Source organism: Puma concolor, chromosome E2 (genome assembly GCF_028749965.1).
Source record: "Puma concolor isolate L17-30 chromosome E2, mPumCon1.1.hap2, whole genome shotgun sequence".
NCBI lineage: Eukaryota > Metazoa > Chordata > Mammalia > Carnivora > Felidae > Puma > Puma concolor.
Genome location: NC_141681.1, coordinates 28483586 through 28503114, shown reverse-complemented (window position 1 = coordinate 28503114; position 19529 = coordinate 28483586). Strand labels below are relative to the sequence as shown.

The window sequence follows — 19529 nt, the reverse complement described above, 5'->3', positions numbered from 1 at the left end:
GCATAAAGAGAGGGAGACACAGAATCGGAAGCAGGCTCCAGGCTCTGAGCCATCAGCCCAGAGCCCGACGCGGGGCTCAAACCCACGGACCGCGAGATCGTGACCTGAGCTGAAGTCGGCCGCTTAACCGACTGAGCCACCCAGGCGCCCCACCAAACTTTTTTAATTTTAGAATGAATAAATAAACTTTATTTATTCTTTTGCCCCTTTCGAATTTTCTATGCATATACTGCCAATGCAGACAATTTTTTAGAAAAGCAAATGCAAAAGTTCAAAGAGCATCATAGTCTACTTAAATTGGGGAGGAATAGCCCCATGTATCTCTGTAACCTCATGGGCACCCCACTCTTACAGCCAGGAAGGCTGCAGAAGAATGGACAGTCTAACAACAAAACGGGTTGCTTGTCTGTATGTTCTCATTGTAAGCCACTTGAGGGCAAGGGCTCCTTCTTCACCACTCCGTCCCCATAGCATGGGGTCTAGCACAGAGCAGGCCAGCATTTGCCATGTGTTAAAGATATTTTACACATTTCATTGCAAATAGCTAAATTGGGGGGGAGGGGTGAAAATTTGGGACCCAACATCAAATTGTACATTATTCATTACTTGAACATTCCCTGTATTATTATTTTCACATATACAGTGATACTTTCAGTATTCTGTTAGAAATATTTGGTTAAGGGATGCCTGGGTGGCTCAGTTGGGCTCAGGTCATGATCTCACGGTTCATGAGTTCGAGCTCCATCAGGCTCTCTGCTGTCAGTGCAGAGCCTGTTTTGGATCCTGTGTCTCCCTCTCTCTCTGCCCTTCCCCTGCCCACACACTCTCTCTCTCTCTCAAAATAAATATATATTTTAAAAAATGAAATATTTGCTTTAAAAAAACCTGATTCATAAATCAGTTACTCAGAAAAGTAATTTATGTGAAGCTGTTCAATGAGATGTCATTTTATTAAGAATTTCAAGGGTGAATTGAATTTTAGGGTCTATCTTAGATAGAAAAGGAGGATCAAGTTCAGAGTACCTGTGCAAGACCAGAGCTGGCCTAACAGAAGGACGGAAGCCAGCCACGAAATGAAACCAAGAAATCTGGACCACAATGGCATCAGCAGAGTTTAAGCCAAAAGACCAAATCTCCCGATTATCTAGGTTTCAAGAAAGAAAAGAGACTGCAACTCTGACAAATTTCATTCCAAAAATAGTTCAACTGTCCAAAGAGAACAAAATGGTGCCCTCTGATCTCACCCATTTGGTGAAGTTTCCTGCCAGCTTCTGCATTTGCAGGACCACGTTGTTATACCAAATTAACACCGAAAATTACTAATAGGGAATGTTCTTGGGATTCAAACAGATGCGTGAGTTGAGAGTCGATGGGGCCAACTTGTGCGTTCACTGGCTCTGCTCAGAGCCTAAGTCCAGAGCCCCCAATGGGGGAAACCTGAATCTCCATTAGGGTCACAGAGTTCTTTTCTGGGGGGAACAAAGGCACAAAGCTTTCTACTGCGAAGGAAAAGACTTTCAAGCAAGCTTTTAGGGGATATTCTTCCAATGGGGCCTTACTAGCAAAAGAGGGTATCTCTTGTCCAGCTGTAAGAATGCTGCTGTGAGAGTGGAAGGGAAGACAAAGAGATTAAAAGGTGGCTCTGAAACATGGTGTCTGCCTTAGATGGTTTTTTTTTAAACAAGTATTATTATTTTATTTTACTTTGAGAGAGACAGAGTGCAAGCGGGGGGGGGGGAGCAGAGAGAGAGGGAAAATCGAAGCACTGCACTGATAGTGCGGAGCCCAACGCAGGGCTCGAACTCACAAACTGTGAGATCATAACCTGAGTCGAAATCAATAGTCAGATGCTCAACCAACTGAGCCGTTCAGGTGCCCCCTAAGATGGTTTCAAAAGGCCACACAAGTGGGGCACCTGATGGCTCAGTCAGTTAAGCGTCCCACTTCAGCTCAGGTCATGATCTCATGGTTCATACATTCGAGCCCCGCATCAGGCTCTGTGCCGACAGCTTGGAGCCTGGAGCCTGCTTCAGATTCTGTGTCTCCCTCTCTCTCTGCCCCTCCCTCACTCACACACTCTGTCTTAAAAATAAATAAACGTTAAAAAAAACAAAAACAAAACTGCCACACAAGTTTTCCTTTCCACTGACTAGTGCAAATACTTCCTACAAGGGAATAAGCACCAGACACAGACAGGGCTAGCTAAAGTACATTTAAGATTTCTATGAAGTTTTATGTACTTGTGTGTATGTGCATGTGTATACGCCCACAGTATACACTTAATCCTATTTACACATCCAGATTAGCAAGTTTCCTATATATTAAAAAGACATCTGTGAAATGGAAGTCCTATATTGCTGATGGGAATGTAAACTGGGATAACTTCTTTGCATGGCAATTTTACAATATTTATCAGAATTACAAATGTATATCTTCTCTGTCCCAATAATTCTATTTAACCTAACATATCATGGGTGTGAAAAATAACGCATGTACAAAGTTTTTAATAAAACATCATGACAGAGAAAGCATGGAAGCAATCTAAATGTCCATCATAAAAAATAGAAAAAACATACTATGTTGCAACCATATAACAGGATACTACATAGTCTTAAAAAGGAATGAAGCTCTTTATGTACAGTCATGCAATGATTCCCAAGGTACTACAGGTGAATTAAACAATGAACAGAGTATGTTAATTAAAATAATGACGATGACAGGAAGTACAAAACAACATATGAGGTATTCTTGCCAAAACACTTGAATTGATCAAGCTCTAGATCTAGTTACCATTTTCACAGGAAACACAGGAATAAAGGAACACCATGGAGATATAATCAACAAGATCTAGAGCATGGGAAACTCCACAGGACAAAGAGACCCAGTTTCTTCACAAAAACAAAGGAAGCAAAAAATAAACATAAAAAGGAAGAAGAACCTATAGGCCAAATGAGACTTAAAAGGCACACTAGTCTATTGTTAAGATGCTATCTGATGGCAATATTCCCAGACTGATCTACAGATTCAGGTGATCCCTATTAAAATTCCAACTGCCTTTGTTATTGAAATTGACAAGCTGATCTCAAAATTCATATGGAAATGCAAGGGACCTCAAATAGCCAAATGATCTTGAAAGAGAACAAAGTTGGAGGACTCACACTTCCTAATTTCAGAACTTGCTACAAAGCTATAGTGATCAAGACTGTGTGGTAACGGCATAAGGATAGACATACAGATCAATGGAAGAGAAGAGAGAGCCCAGAAATAAACCCATACATGTTGGTCAACTGATTTTCAACGAAAGTGCCATGACAGTTCAGTCTGGAAAAAATAAGTCTCTTCAACAAAGGGTGCTGGGCCTACTGGATACACACAACGAAAATGAATCCCTACTTCAAATCATATACAAAAATTAACTCAAAATGGATCAAAGACCAAAATGGAAGAGCTAAAGCCATAAAACTTAGAAGAAAACACAGGTGTAAGTTTTCATGGCTGTGGATTAGGCAATGGTTTCTTAGATACGACACCTAAAGCACAAGCAACCAAAGAAAAAATAGATAAGTCAGATGTCATCAAAACTAAAAATGTTTGTGCTCCAAAGGACTCTATCAAGAAAATGAAAATATAGCTCACAGTAAGGGAGACAATATCTGTAAATCATCTATCTGACAAGTGTCTAGTAACCAGAATATATAAAAAACTCTTTAAACTCGACAGTAAAAAGACAAGTAACCTAATTTAAAAATAGGCTCAGGATCTGAGTAAATATTTCTCCAAAGAAGATATACAAATGACCAATAGGTACATGATGCCAACACCACTAGTCATTAGAGAAATGAAGTATCACTTCCCACCCACAAAGATAAACAAAACAAAAAAGACAGTAACAAGTGTTGACGAGGATATAAAGAAACTGGAGCCTTCACATACTGCTGGTAGAATGTAAAAATGGTGCAGTTGTTTCGGAAAACAACTTAGCAGTTCCTCAAAAAGTTAACCATATAAACACAGAGTTACCATATGACCTAGAAATTCCATTCCCAGGTATACACCCAAGAGAAGTGAAAATAGCTGGTCACACAAAAACTTGTACACAAATGTTCTTAGCAGCATCATTCAGAGTAGCCCAAAAGTGTGAACAATCCAAATGCCCATCAACTGATGACTGGACAGAATGCAGCATGCCATACAACAGAATATTATTCAGCGTAAAAAGTCCCGATACGTGCTGCCACATGGATGACCTTTGTAAGCACGTGAAAAGACACTGGACACAGAAGGCCGCAGATGGAATGATTTCATTTATAGGAAATGTCCAGGAATGGCAAGTCCGCAGAGAGAAAAGTAGATGAGTGGTTGCCAGTGGCTAGAGAGAGGGAAGAACGGGGATAACTGTTAGTGGGCATGGGGACTCTTTTTGGGGTGATGAAACATTTTGGAATTAAACAGTGGTGATGAATACACATTTCTGTGAACATATTAAAACAAAATCACTGAATTGTGCTTCTTTCAAAGAATGAATTTTATGGCACTGAGTTGTATCTCAATATTTTTTTAAAAGCCATATAGGCCAGATACAATGTATGACTGATCCTTGCTTGGATCCTGATTTTTAACGTTTATTTATTTTTGAGACAGAGTGAGAGACAGAGCATGAACGGGGGAGGGGCAGAGAGAGAGGGAGACACAGAATCGGAAGCAGGCTCCAGGCTCTGGGCCGTCGGCCCAGAGCCCGACGCGGGGCTCGAACTCACGGACTGCGAGATCGTGACCTGAGCCGAAGTCAGACGCTCAACCGACTGAGCCACCCAGGTGCCCCTGGATCCTGATTTTTAAAAAACCAATTGTCAATGGAGCCCCTGGGTGGCTCAGTTGATTGAGCATTTGACTTCGGCTCAGGTCATGATCTCGCAGTTCGTGAGTTCAAGCCCCTGCTCTCTCTCTGGCTCAAAAATAAACATTAAAAAAAATAATTGAAAAACCAATTGTCAAGAAAAAAATTGTGAGAAAATTGGGGAAAATGAAATGCTATCTGATATTATTTAGAGATCACTGGAGGGTGGGTGATGGGCATTGAGGAGGGCACCTGTTGGGATGAGCACTGGGTGTTGTATGGAAACCAATTTGACAATAAATTTCATATTAAAAAAAAAAAAGATCACTGTGATGTCAAAATCAAAACAAAACAAAACAAAGAACCCTTATTTTTTAGTGATATGTACAGAAGAATTATGGATAAAACAATATAATGTCTGACATTTGCCTCAAAACACTATAGTTAAGGAGGTATAAATAAGATTGGATATGTGTTAAAATACTGATGAAGCTACATGATGGGGTTCCTTATTATCTCAATGTTTGAATATGTTTTAAGTTATCTCAATAAACATTTTAATATTTGTAATTGCTTATACAGACACAGAATAGCTCCGGATATACACATAAGAAATGTATAATACTGTTTCTCTCTGGGAAGCAGAATTGGATGGAAGAGGATATATACGTAGAAAGAAGACTCTTCACTCAATGTCCTTCTTAAAAGTAATTCTACAGCAAAAAGTTATCAGCAACAGCGCACCATTACTGGTGCTCAGCAGATATACATTTTTAAATATCCATTATATTTTGAGGGAGAAATCAATGTAAGCCCTGTTTTATAGATGACCCACTGAGTTTAGCGCAGAATCTCAGTCCCCCAGGGAGTCAGGGGTAGAACTAAAAATGCTCTTGGATTTCTTATCCCCGATCCAGCCCTCAGGAACACTCACCTTCACTTACAACTCTGTGCCACTTAATACAGTGCCAGATTTGATTGCATAAAAGTAACCACCAAAGAAAGTATGCTTCTGGAGACTGTATTAAGCTTCCAGGCTCAATCCGCTCCAACCATCAGCAAGAGCCAGGCATTCTACCTCTCACTGGTAGCCAGCCAGGTGAAATCAAGAAACTTGACATTTGGGGGACACAGAGAAAAACCCTTTGTGAGCAGACAGGGCTTTGGCTTTGTAAGCACTTCTGGGAAAGCACAATTGTCATTTATCAGTCCCACTGGTTTCTAACATATTGCTTGGCAGGGCAGTTGACATATACTCTTGGGTATAAATCCTGCCTGGTAGAAAACAGTTTGGTAAACTAAATTTAGATCGGCTTGCTCAGAGACCCATGCATTCCTTCACAGCTGTGCTGCGGTCCAGCCCTGTACTATGGTTCATGTGTATTACAAGTAAACAGTGAAATGAAAGCTGCCACCCTACCTTGACTCTTGTCATCTGGGTCAGTGTCCGACTTCAGTCTTTTCACGCTGTTCCCGCTCTCTGAGCTGTAACAAAAAACATGGTAATTTGAGCTATGTCCAATTGTGGGGATTAAAACTTTGGGACGCAGGAATTCCAATAACCATTATATGGGCCTTAGGTAGCCTCAAAGAACTGGGATGATCTGAAATGAAAAGTCTTCACTTCAGGTTCCTAATCTCCTTCCAGTTACATTACTGTTATAAGGACAACATAAACCCCTGGCCAATTCAAGGGGTGAAGCATTAGACCTTCAGGCATCACCTAAACTTCAGATTCTTTGTTGTCCTTATCATTCATCTTGGTTAGAACCACAGATGGATTTTGAGAATATCTGGACAATTTCATACGTGATGAAAATTTATTTAAGTTCTTAAAGATTAAAGGAAATCTCTTTAGTGACATGTTAGTGATTCTAAAAGTCACCCAAAAGACCTTCACTGAAAGACTGTCTAGAGAACGTACTTCCCTTGCTGTGTAGCTTAGTGCAATACCCCAAGCTCCACCATTACTGCTAATATTTAGGGCAGTCAAAAAAAAAAAAAAAAAGAATGCACTTCAACAAGGAATGAAATGATCCCAGAAAGAAGGCTTTAATCACAGAAGGAAGGGATAGTGAACAAAGGAACTGGCAAACACAATCTAATTTGTGGTGTTCAACACGACCATACTCAAGTCCTGGACAGTAGTAGCATGTAAGGAAGAGGTGATTAGAGTGCAAAGTTCTAAGGTCAATGTATAATTTTGTAGGAAAGGAAGACAGCTATTTAACTTTAGGTTGTGCTAAGTACTCCTAGTAAGTTGCAAGGTTAGCCACCAAAAGAATAGAAACACCGCATGAATCCAAACCAGTAGAAAGAAAACGAATAAACAAAAGTTTTTAAAATCATAATTAATTTTTTAAAAATACAAGGAAAAATATCTTTTAAGTAAAAAGACAAGCAACATTAAGACAGCAGAAACTGTGTCAAAAATCCCAACAAATCCAAGCCTACCTGTAAAAACAGATGAACATACTCCATTTAAAATCAGGTATTTATGAGACAATCCAAAAGATTTAACAAAAGTAAACAAAAACAAACAAGACCCAGAAAGATTGAAAGCAAAGAGTAGCAAGAGTCACTAAGGCCAAACCCAAAGAAGGCCGAGCTACCCGGCACAGTATTAGGAAAACAGACTTTAAGACCAAAAACATTACAAGAGGTAAAGTTTATAATGAAACAAAGTTTAATTCATTATGAACAAATAACAATTCTGCACCTGTATGCTTCTAATTAAAGAGGTTAAAATAGATATTCAACAGAACTCTGAAGAAAAATCAAGAAATCATTATAGTGGGAGATTTCAAAATACTGAAGTACTGACAGAGCAAGCAGACAAATATGTAAAGACACAGAAGATATAAACAATACAATTAACCTGCTTATTTGGTGGTACCTACATAGAACCCAGAAATTTGCAAAAAATAAATAAACAAACAGATTCTCCTCAAGCTCACTCAAAACATTTGTAAAAATTAACCTTAGGAGTAGGTCACAAAGCAAGTCTAAAGGAATTTCAAAAGAATTAGCACATATAAACCACGATGCAATTGAGAGATATCAACAACAAAAGATACATATTGTATGTCATAGATTCTAAGATACCACTGATAAGGTGTTAAAATGTGGGGGTAGGGGAAGAGCTTCATCTTAGTCCTGTGAAATATAGTTGAGTTACCTGAATATGTTTGGAAACTTTATTTTTTAAAAAAAAATTTTTTTTAACGTTTATTTACTTTTGAGACAGAGAGAGAGAGAGGATGAACGGGGGAGGGTCAGAGAGAGAGAGGGAGACACAGAATCTGAAACGGGCTCCAGGCTCTGAGCTGTCCGCACAGAGCCCGACGCAGGGCTCGAACTCACGGACCGTGAGATCGTGACCTGAGCCGAAGTCGGATGCCCAACCGACTGAGCCACCCAGGCGCCCCGATGTTTGGAAACTTTAAAAAATGTTTCTAATTCAGAAGTCAAAGAAGAAATCATAATGGATATTTAAAAATAGTTGGAAATACAAAATCGTATACAGTGAAAGCTGAGGAAGAATTACACTTTCAGGTGCCTATAACTAAAAAGAAAAGCTGAAAATTAATTAGCTAGGTATCTGACACTCGTTTATGACAGAAATTATAAAAGAATAAACTTGAAGTAAAGAATACCCCAGAGAAAGAAGGTAGGAGAAATTAAGAAACCAGCCAAAATAAGAATAAAAATACAAGCCATCAATACATGGGATGAAAAAGGACACAATTACAGATACCACAGCAATCAGAAAAACAAAAAAACACTGGGGCACTTGTGTGACTCAGTCCGTTGAGCATCTGACTCTTGATTTTGGCTCAGGTCATGATCTCACAGTTGTGAGATCGAGTCCCGCACTGGGCTCTGTGTTGAGCGTGGCACCGGCTTGGCCTTCTGCTTCTCCCTCTCCCCCTCTCCCCTACTTGTGTGCGGTCTCAAAATAAATAAATAAATAACCCCGAATTGGGCCCTGTGCTGACAGAGTGTGGAGCCTGCTTAGGATTCTCTCTCTGCCTCTCCCCTGCTCATGTGCTCTCTTTCTCAAAATAAACAAACATTTTAAAATATAAATGAAAAAAAATAAATGAATAGGGGCACCTCAGTGGCTCAACTGGTTAAGCATCAGACTTTGGCTTAGGACATGATCTCATGGTTGGAGAGTTTGAGCCCCTTATCGGGCTCTCTGCTCTCAGCATAGGAGACCGCTTTGGATCCTCTGTCCCTGCCCCTTCCCCCCACTTGTGAGCTCACACGCACATGCTCTCTCTCAAAAACGTTTAAAAAATAAAAATAAATAAATAAAAATTTAAAGTTACTAAGAGTTATTAAAGAGTTATTGTTAAGGTTAATAAGAGCTGAGTGACCAGATATAAATACTCCAAAATTGGCTGCACTTTTACAAACCAGCAACAAAAAAATTATAAAACGCCTAAGAATAATCTAATAAAATATATGCACAACCGTTAGCTTTTGAAAGATAACTTTAAGACTTTATTGAAGAACATTAAAGGAAACAAATAAATGTATATATACCATGTGTAGAAAGACTCATATCCATAAAGATCTGTTTCCTCCATAAATTTATCAAACCATTTAATAGATTCCAATAAACTTGAAGAACTTAATCGAAAATTTAAATCTAGGTGTGCCTAGATCTAGGTGTGGCTCAGTCGGTTAAACAGCTGACTCTTTGGCTCAGGTGATGACCTCATGGGTTCAAGAGTTTGAGCCCTGCATCAAGCACCATTATACGACAGTGAAAATGAATGAATCACTCTGAGCTGACAGCACAGAGCCTGGCTTGAGATTCTGTCTCCGTTTCACTCTGCCCCTCCCCCGCTTGCTCACACACTCTCTCTTTCTCTCAAAATAAATAAAAATAAACTTAGACTAAAAAAATAAAATTTAAATCTAACTAAAATTTATATGGAAGAACAAAGTGGCCAACAATAGACAAAGTACCCCTGAGAAACGTATAAGGCGGCTAGCCTTACCAGATATCAAAATTATTTATAAAGCTACAATAAGTACACAGAGTGGTAGTGGTCCTATAGATCTGAGGAACAGAAAAAAGAAAAAGAAAAGAAAAAAAAGAGAGAGAGAGAAAACTCCCAAACAAAGCCATATATGTTTGGAAACTTGTTATAAGACAGAGTAACACTGAAGATCAATGGGGAAAGGCAGTAGTGTTTGTTGCTAGAAAATTAGCTACTCACTTGAAGAATAAAATTAAAAAGGGATCCCTAGCTCATACCTTTAAAAAAAAAAACAAAAACAAACTGATTTCAGGGGCACCTGGGTGGCTCAGTCAGTTAAGCATCCAACTCTTGGTTTAGGTTCAGGTCCTGATCTCATGTTTGGGGAGTTTGAGCTCCTTGCTGGGCTCTGTGCTGCCGGTGTGGAACCTGCTTGGGATTCATTTTCTCTCTCTCTCTGCCCCTCCTTTGCTTGCTTTCTCTCTCTCTCTCTGTGTAAAATAAATAAACTTAAAAAAAAAACTGACTATCTTCAAAAGGTATAAACTTCCAGTTAAAAGTCATGGTGTTGTAATGTGTAGCAGGGTGACTATAGTTGATAACACTGCACTGTGTACATTTACAAGTTGCTAAGAGTAGGTCTTAGAAGTTTTCATCACAAGTAAAATAAAATGTGTAAACACGTATGGTGATGGATATTAATTAGTCTTACTGCGATAATTTCACAATATATACATATATCAAATCATAATGCTGCATACCTGAAATTAATATAATATTATGTGTCTGACTGCCTTAGAATTTAAAAACCAACCACCTTAAAATTAATTAATGAAAGTAAAAAGAAAAGCTGTAAACTGGGGGTTGGGGGGGTAGGGAAATGTCAGGACTATATTTAAAAAACAAACAAAACACACCTGCAAATCATTAAGATAAATACAAATAACCCAGTAGAAAAATGGCAAAATATTTGAACGGACCTAACACAGAAGAGGACACCTGAATGGCAAATCAACATATGAAATACGTCAACTATATGTGAACTGGAAATGCAAATTAAGACAGCAAGGAAACACTATTTCACAAAATCACTACATTACTGATCTGTGCTGTCCGGTAGGGCAGCAGTTAGCCACTTGTGGCTATTTAACACTTGAAATGTGACTAGTGTGACTAAGGAACTGGACTGAAAATTTTAGGTTTTTTTTTTTAATGTTTATTTTTGAGAGAGACAGAACATGAGCAAGGAAGGGGCAGAGAGAGGGGGAGACACAGAATCCGAAGCAGGCTCCAGGTTCTGAGCTGTCAGCACAGAGCCCGATGTGGGGCTCGAACCCGTGAACTGTGAGATCATGACCTGAACTGAAGTCAGACCCTCAATCAACTGAGCCACCCAGGCTCAGTTTCAATTAATTCAGATTTTGATAGTCACAGGTGGCCAAGTGGCTACCACACTGACCGGCACAGCTCTGGAGAAACATATGCACATACATAATAGAGCACGTCCTGGACCTATCAGCACCATTTATTATAGTTCAAGCATGCATCCACAAGAGAATGGACACATCTTAGTATCTCATAAAGCACTATGACAGTGAAAATGAATAAATTACAGCTATATATACATGAACACACACAAAACTGTTTCAATCACAGAAACAATTGGAGTGAAAAACCAAATTTACAGAAGATCACATACAGAATGAAATTGTTTTTATAAAGTTCAAATACAAGCAAGCTATTACACTGTTTATGAATACGTATATAGGTAGCCAAAACAAAAACAAACACAAACAACCCCCTCCCCCACACATGCAGAATCTACTAAAAGTAAAGAAAGGCAAAAACATGATAAACCAGACTTGGGAACGTAGTGTGAGAGCAGCAAGGCAGAAAAGCAATGGAGAGGGAGCACAGAGGTGGACTCAATTTTGTTGATTATGTTCTAGGCACACACCAGGCACCAGACTTTCACAAGCATCAGAATCACCTGCGGAACTTTGAAAATCAGACTCCCAGACCTCACTTCAAACTTAATAAACCAGAATTAATGAAAGGCCTAGAAGCCACATTAACAAACTCCCAGGTGGTTCTAATAAACCCAGGGCTGGGTAGATTAGGAACTCCTGCCCCAGGAGACTAATTTATCATCTTGCCACAAAAAAAACCAATAATAATCGATGATCTAATAAAAGGTGATCTAAGGACTAAGGAAAAGAGATGGTTGTAACATCCATTCTGCTAGCAGCAAGATGCTGCTGAGAGGTATCTAACTGCCCACCTAGAGAGCCCTTTCTTGGTGAAGTCCAGTAAAACTGACCCAGGGCCAAATCCTGAAAGACACTGGGCAAGGCACGAAAGCTTATGTGAAAACTGGAAAGGAATAATTCATGGCTCAGGTAGTTGGCCCTTTTCAGGTTACTGCTACTCCTCCCCTCCACCGCTAAACCATGACGACATTTTTAGACGTAAGCCATGTCCTAGGAACATCTGCAGCGGATAGATGGCGCACCAAACCACAAGAGTGCATCAATGCGCTCCCTTAAAAACATGTGGCTGGTTGCCTTACTGATTTTCCTAACAGACTGCATTTGAACTTAACATTATTTCGCCCATGGTATGGCTGGTCAAACTAAAATGACCGGATTTAATCACTGGTGCCATTTCAAGATTTAGAAAGGGAGGAGCAAACGTAAGACAGAACTTATCAAAACCTCCAGGCAGTGCTGCCACCCCACATCAGAACCCCAGCCAGGTCTATAATGCGGTCACAGCTTCCAGGGTCTCAAAGGCCACGGTGCCTTTGCAGCAGCTACTCCCGCTGCCCGAAATTTCTCCTCTCCTTCGTCCGTCAAAGCCCTACTTGTTCTATATAATCAACATCTCCCTCTAATGCTTTCCCTACCTTCCCCAACCTGAGCTCACATGCCCTCTCCAGTGAGTTATGTGTTTCCTCCTCCCTGCTCTCATTACACCCTACCCAAATCTTTTCACAGAACTCGCTCCCTCATTTGCCTAGAAATAGAGGCCCAGATATTGAACTCCATACCTCTGTTACTCTGTAACCTTGGACAAATGTTCTCAACCCATCAAACTTGTACTTCATAGACTTGTGTAAAGAGATCATTCCTGGAAAGCACTTAACACAATGCCTGGCACATGACAGGTGCCCAATGAAGAGTAGCTAGCGTTCTGTTGAATGAACAGTCCGAGAGACAAGGGTCAAAGGCTACAGAAGACACCAAATCTGGAGGGGGAGAGAGAGGTAAGGCTACTAAAGAAACATCACCAAGACTTCCGCTTAAGTATTTGCTCAGGCTACCATTACCAGTGGCATTTCAGAGTACACAGAGGGACATTTCAGTTGTGTGAGTGCTGGCTGACCTCTTATGTTTCACAGCTCCTGCCAACAGCTTCGCCTGGGAGAACTTGTTCTTGGTTTCTATGGATTTCAAAGCCACTTTCTTCTCCACCTCCTTCTTGTTTTCTGGAGAAAGTCCAACTTTGTTGAGATTACTGTGTTGTAGGTTAAGGGTCAAACTAAGCAAAAATAAGAGTAATGGCAGGACAGTGGTAAATCAAGAGAAGCCAGACTCGCATAATCCACTAGGACTTCAGCTCTGCCATGTAATGTTTGGCCTACTTATATTCAAAATAATGTCCTCTCCTCTTTATTCTGCCAGGAATATCCAGCTGATTTAAAGAGAGATAGATGAAGGTGACCACAGAGGGAGAAGACCCAATTTAATATACAGAAGCAAACTTTTTCCCTCTGACTCTCAGTGAAAATCTGAGTTACAGTCTGAAAAACCTCCCTAAAGATATGGCCAACATCATGCTTGCTGGCAAAAACAAAAATCTTAATATAAATGCAACAGAAAAAAAACGTGGCTTCCCCCCAAATTTTTAAATATTTGCTTTCTTCCCCCAAGGGTAAAATCAAATCTTGCAGAATGTCCTACCACCAATGGCATTCAATCTTGGACACCACAGAGACTAACTCCTACTCTGCTGGTGCAAGACAACATTAGAATCACCTTAAGCCTCGTTAAAATACAAGAGTCCCTCCCCTGTCCCAAACCTACTGAATAAGGACCTCCAGAGGCCCAGGAAACTGTCTTAAATACTTTCTTCAAGGTGATTTTACCCAGTGCACATGCAACACAAGAACCAAAATGTCTTTAAAAGCATAACCAGTTCACTTGTAACATCACTTCTTGCAGGCTTGACCTCAATCTCTGGCTGTCAAGCTTTGGCACTTTCTTTTGTTCTCTCCGCCAGCCCCTCCCCGTCCTTCCCTTTCACACTCTCACAAACCATTAGCAATAGATTTGGACTTGGTGCAATTATTTAAGAGGCAGCGATGCCTTAACGGAACAATAGTGACACCTAGCGACCAAAACATCTAAGAAGCAGGTAACATCAGCCCAAAGCAGAGGGGGTATATGTATATGGCCTTTGAATCCTGGAGAAAACTGGGTATCAGAAATAAGGAAATTCTAATTCTGATCACTCTTCAGGCACTCACTTTCTTACAAGCACCAGTTACCTTAAATATTTGCAGTGTTCAATGGAGATTACACAAAACACTCTTACTTTTCTGAGTTTCATCAATTTAAGGGTTTCAAAGTCAACATGGAAACTGATTGTATGTTAATATTATGTTTGGCCTTTTAGAATAAAAAAGAATCAGATTTCATCTTTCTAGTACCAAATGCCAAAAACCACCAGCATGATGATTTTTACCTGCAACTCCTTCATTAAGGGATAAATTCTTTTGAGAGACAGAGAGATAAAGAGAGAGAGAGAGAGACAGTGTGTGAGTGGGACAGGCAAAGAGGGAGACACAGAATTTGAAGCAGGCTCCAGGCTCTAAGCTGTCAGCACAGAGTCCGACGTGGGGCTCGAACGCACGGACCGTGAGATCATGACCTGAGCCGAAGTCGGATGCTCCACTGACTGAGCCACCCAGGCACCAAGGGATAAACTCTTAAGAGAAAACTCTTAATATTGAAAAATAAAAATGGAAAAACTTAACAAAACACACATATTTATAATACTAGGACACAGACAAAAAACACTTCACTTTTTATTCCTTTAAAGTGAAGAAAAACTGGGGCGCCTGGGTAGCTCAGTCGGTTTGAGTGTCCAACTCTTGATTTCGGTTCAGGTCATGATCTCACTCATGATCACGGGACTGAGCCCCACATGGGCCTCCAAGCTGAGCGTGGAACCTGCTTGGGATTCTCTCTCTCCCCCTCAGTCCCTCTCCCCAGCTCATGCTCTTTGTCTCTAAAATAAAAAAATTTTAAAAATCAATAGGTGAAAAAAAATGCTGCAACCTTTTTTTTGGGGGGTGGGGTAGAGAATAATATTACTTTTGATCCAAAGCCAAAGCATAAGCCATTTTTCCCCTTAAGTTCCTCTCTCCCTAAAATGCTCTATATACATAAGCACACCTCAAAAATCTCAAGGAATTCATTAAATGAGGCATTTTTTTTAATTACATGCTTTTTAACACATATAATATCGCTAAATACTGGTTTAATCTGAAGAAAACAAAAGTTCTATTGTTTATATGGCACAAACCACAGTTTATCATCTTTACAAGTATCACATTATAAAATGTCTCCTATTATAACAATCAAGCAAAGTCAAGAATCTGCTCCTGACTTAGAGCTTCAATAAACAAATGTCTAATCCTTCAGTTCCTATCTCAACATGTCTCTGACTGCATGCATGCCAGGGATCCGTGCATTACAGATCAGTGGGTTGGAAGGCTTGCTTTTCTACAGTTTTTCTAGACAGTTGGAACTTACCAAGTTTCCAACAAAAGCCACTACCCGTGGGGCCTCTCCAGTGTTGTCCTGTAATGTTAGCAGGGCAGGAAAGTTTCTTTTTGCCTTACTGCTGCCCTGTTCATTCTTCCCTTTGAACTGAAACCTGGAAGGCTTTGCACACTCATGCCAAACCAACACCACGCTCCAGAATGTTGCCTTGGGAGATGTTCTATGTCTTATTTGCTAGCCTACCAAATTAAGCACATAAAACAAGACATAATTCTAATGATCACTGTAACTGATGTATTTCCTTAGAGGACAAAAGGCTGGTGCGTGACACAATGCAGTATGTACCACATCTGCCCATCTCTACAAACATGCGCAGTATTCTTCTGGAGTCGCCAGGGAAGGCAGTGGAGGAGGGGAGCGCCAGAAGGGCCAGCTTCAATCCTACAGTTGGGATTGAGGTGTGACTCTCCATCATCTCCAATCTTATTTTTTTTTTTCAACGTTTATTTATTTTTGGGACAGAGAGAGACAGAGCATGAACGGGGGAGGGGCAGAGAGAGAGAGGGAGACACAGAATCGGAAACAGGCTCCAGGCTCTGAGCCATCAGCCCAGAGCCTGACGCGGGGCTCGAACTCACGGACCGCGAGATCGTGACCTAGCTGAAGTCAGACGCTTAACCGACTGCGCCACCCAGGCGCCCCTCATCTCCGATCTTAAATGTTACACCAGAATCCCACTAGGAAAACCGGGACTGGAAGCCAGGGCTCTCACCACCAGTTCACAGTGGGTTTCACGGCACCAAGCTGCCACCTTATCTCAATTGTTGTCAGTCACCTTGATTTCAGCCAAATCCCTGGGAATCAGTCCACATTTGCTCCTACACAGCTCTTTAACGGAACCTACTGCACATTCCCTGCAAAAAAAAACCAACTAGCACATACACACAGCCGTATCACTAACTTTAGAGGTAAAGCCTGCTCAATCACACCAGTGGGGTTATTCAATTTATAAGCTTGAAATATTCAAATAAGTCTTCTCATAGGAAAAAAGCTAGGGTGGCTCTCCTGTGAGTCATTCATTAATTTGTTCACACATACACTGAGAACCTACATGCCAGGAACCAGGGAAATCAGTGGTGACCAAATCTTTATTCTTATGGATCTTTATATTCCAGCAGTAAGAGAGGCACAGAAACTAAGAAGCAAATTAAATTAAGATTTTCTTAATTTTCTTACGAGAATTACTGTTAAAAAGTGACATCATACACACTGATGTGCTTTGGTGAAATTTTAGAGGGGGTGTGGAGGGAAGAGGGTCTCTATGAGGGAGACGAGAGCTGAGACCCAAGTGCCATGAAATGCCAGCCCTGTAAAATCTAAAGACAGAACATTCCAGGCTGAAAAACAACAAACACAAAGGCCTTGAAATGGAATCACAAAGCTCAGCCTGAGAGGAACATAAAGGAGGCCAGCAGGCTGGAGTGTAGTGAACACGAGGAAGCAGTTCAAGACGCAACAGGAAGATGGGTTGGCCTAAATCATGCAGGGCCTGGTAAGAACGCAGATTTTTAAGCCTAAAGGCCACAGGAAGCCACTAGTGTTTCAAATAGGAAAGTGACAGGATTTCATGTATGTTTTTAAATGTTCTTTTTGACCAAAGTGAGAATGGATTGTTGTAGATGAGAGCAGAAGCAGAGACTAATTTGGTGGTCACAGTGGTCCTGAGAAGCACAGAGAGTCGAACTGCACAGAGGTGGAGTCCATTTTGGAAAGTTTTTGGGCCAGGCCCGTGTGGGCACGGAAGCACCGTTACAGAGATCTGAAAGAGCAGAAAAAGAAGAGATCGGGGGGCGAGGGCAGTGTGAGGAGTGTAGAGTAGGGGTGGTGAGGCACAGAACTGAGAATTCTGACTCAGCCAAGTTACACGTGGGATGCCTATTGACACATGCAGGGGATGACAAAAAGGCAACACTGAGCCAAAGCGAGGTCATCTTTGTTGTCTTCTCAGTTTTCCCCTCTGTGGAAACAGAACAGGCTACACCTCTAGGGAAGATCTTAAGGAGGACACAGGAGAGTCGCTAAACATTTCCTTTTGAAACTCAGAAGCCAATTTCTCCCCTGGATGAGTTTACTGCAGCGCCCATCTGTTTCAGAGTCTAATCCCACAAGGCAAAAATACTCTGGTACTGACTATTAGGATTTAGGCCTTTAGTTAATCCTAAAGGATCTGGACTTTTGATTGCAACAGACTCTTGCATGCGACCTAACTCCATAAATCACTGCCAGTTATTCAGTCACAGGAATGTCAGTGTTGAAAGGGAACTCAGAGGTCACGAGGTAGAAAACCTTATTCTCATTCTATTTGTGAAGAAACTTAAATCCACAGACGTTGACGAGGAAACGGACACCATACAGATTTGTCTCAAGGTACAAAGGATATTCTGTATTCCTTCAGTTCTTTCAGTTCTTCTTCTCTTCGTTGCTTTTCTAGTAGTTCCTGCTGCCGGGAAACCTCGTCAAGGAAGTTAGTCTCATCTTCGTCTAAGCCTCTCACCATGTTTTCTGAGGAAATAATTGAACAAGGAACACTTAGCAGGCTAAAGGGAAAACAGAGTCAAATAAGATTTTTCCTTCTCCTTATTTTTAATAAGCAGCAGATCCTTTAGAGGATTAGAAGAAAGAATTTGTAAACACCTCGCTTCTGGAGAGGGAACACAGCATAAAATCAAGGCATTTCTTCCATTACTAGACATTAGCACAGAATTAAAATGGGTATCTTGAGCTCGAAACAAAAATGTTCAATGTGGTCTGGAAGGCAGCAAGCTATCTCTTTTCCACCAAATGAACATCTAGAGACTAGATAATCAAGACAGTTCCGTGGCTAGTTAGACAAAGTGTTGCATGAGGCAAAAGTGCACCAAAAAGGCTGTGCGGAGTGTGCTGGACTGTTTCTGAAGCTTACTGAATTTGAACTGCTCCTCATACTCCTGCTGCTTCCTGTCTTTCTGTTCCTGTAGCCTTTCATACAGAGACCGAGGGTCATAAACCTCCTCTGGACATTCTGAAAGAAAGGGGGAGGGAAAGAAAGAGAGGGGGGAGAAAAGGTACATACTTTAGAATTGTTCACATTATTTTGGAATCACAAAGGATTTCAAAGATAAAGTCAAGTCTCTGCATGATCTGAGGGCAAGGATAACACAAAAATAGCACAAAGTCCACAGCTTCCCTCTGGACCTGAGAGAGGGGCCGGCAGTTCTCAAAGGCAACCACCAACGGCAAGAGGACCCACGGCCGAGACAGTTAACTGGAAGAGGGGCCAGCCCAACCCCCACAGAGCGGCAGCATTCTCAGTTGTTCAGATCCTGCATCCCCCTGTAAAGATGGAACAGACTTGCAGAATCTTCTAGAAGGCAGGATGGTGGCATGGACAATGCATACTGTGCTTCTGCTCCCGCCACGGGGGCCTTGCATTGGCTCCTGCCCCACTCTGAGTCTCAATCCCCCTACTCTAAAGTGAGGACGTTAGTGCCTCCTCTGAGGGCTGCTGTGAAGATTAGAGATCGTTACGTTGAATACCGAACTGTAAGCCCACATACCTTCTGGATCTTCAGGTTTTCGAACTTTCTCCCATTCTTCTTGCCTCCTTTTGCGCCGTTCATCTAGTTCTGCCTCGGACACAAACCTCTTTTTGATAACAAGATTACCATCATCCCCTCCATCCATAATGGAACAACTGGTCTACAAAAAACATATGAAACATTTCAAGTGAGAACTGCAATTTAAATTCTAAGGTGAAACAAGGAGATTTAGCTCTGTCTCACCTAGCAACAGATTATAGATCATTGATGGAAGCACATGATTACATTTTTCCTACTGTATCAGGCAGTTTTATTCACATTTATGTTATCT

General features: G+C 41.0%; 2 protein-coding genes across 7 annotated transcripts in view; one reads left to right on the top strand and one right to left on the bottom strand.

Moving 5' to 3' along the window:
• Positions 1-19529, top strand: part of NLRC5 (NLR family CARD domain containing 5) — a 227302-nt gene that overhangs the window by 150760 nt on the left and 57013 nt on the right. The gene's annotated exons all lie outside the window — the stretch shown is intronic.
• Positions 1-19529, bottom strand: part of PSME3IP1 (proteasome activator subunit 3 interacting protein 1) — a 31530-nt gene that overhangs the window by 1924 nt on the left and 10077 nt on the right. For all 6 annotated transcript variants that reach the window (XM_086689375.1, XM_086689377.1, XM_086689380.1 and 3 more), the window contains exons 2-6: positions 19217-19358; positions 18583-18681; positions 18061-18182; positions 13216-13349; positions 6258-6322 (exon numbers count right to left, since the gene is read on the bottom strand). In XM_086689375.1, coding sequence (XP_086545501.1) covers positions 6258-6322; positions 13216-13349; positions 18061-18182; positions 18583-18681; positions 19217-19343 — 547 coding nt within the window. In that variant the 5' untranslated portion in view covers positions 19344-19358. The remainder of the gene's footprint in view (positions 1-6257; positions 6323-13215; positions 13350-18060; positions 18183-18582; positions 18682-19216; positions 19359-19529) is intronic.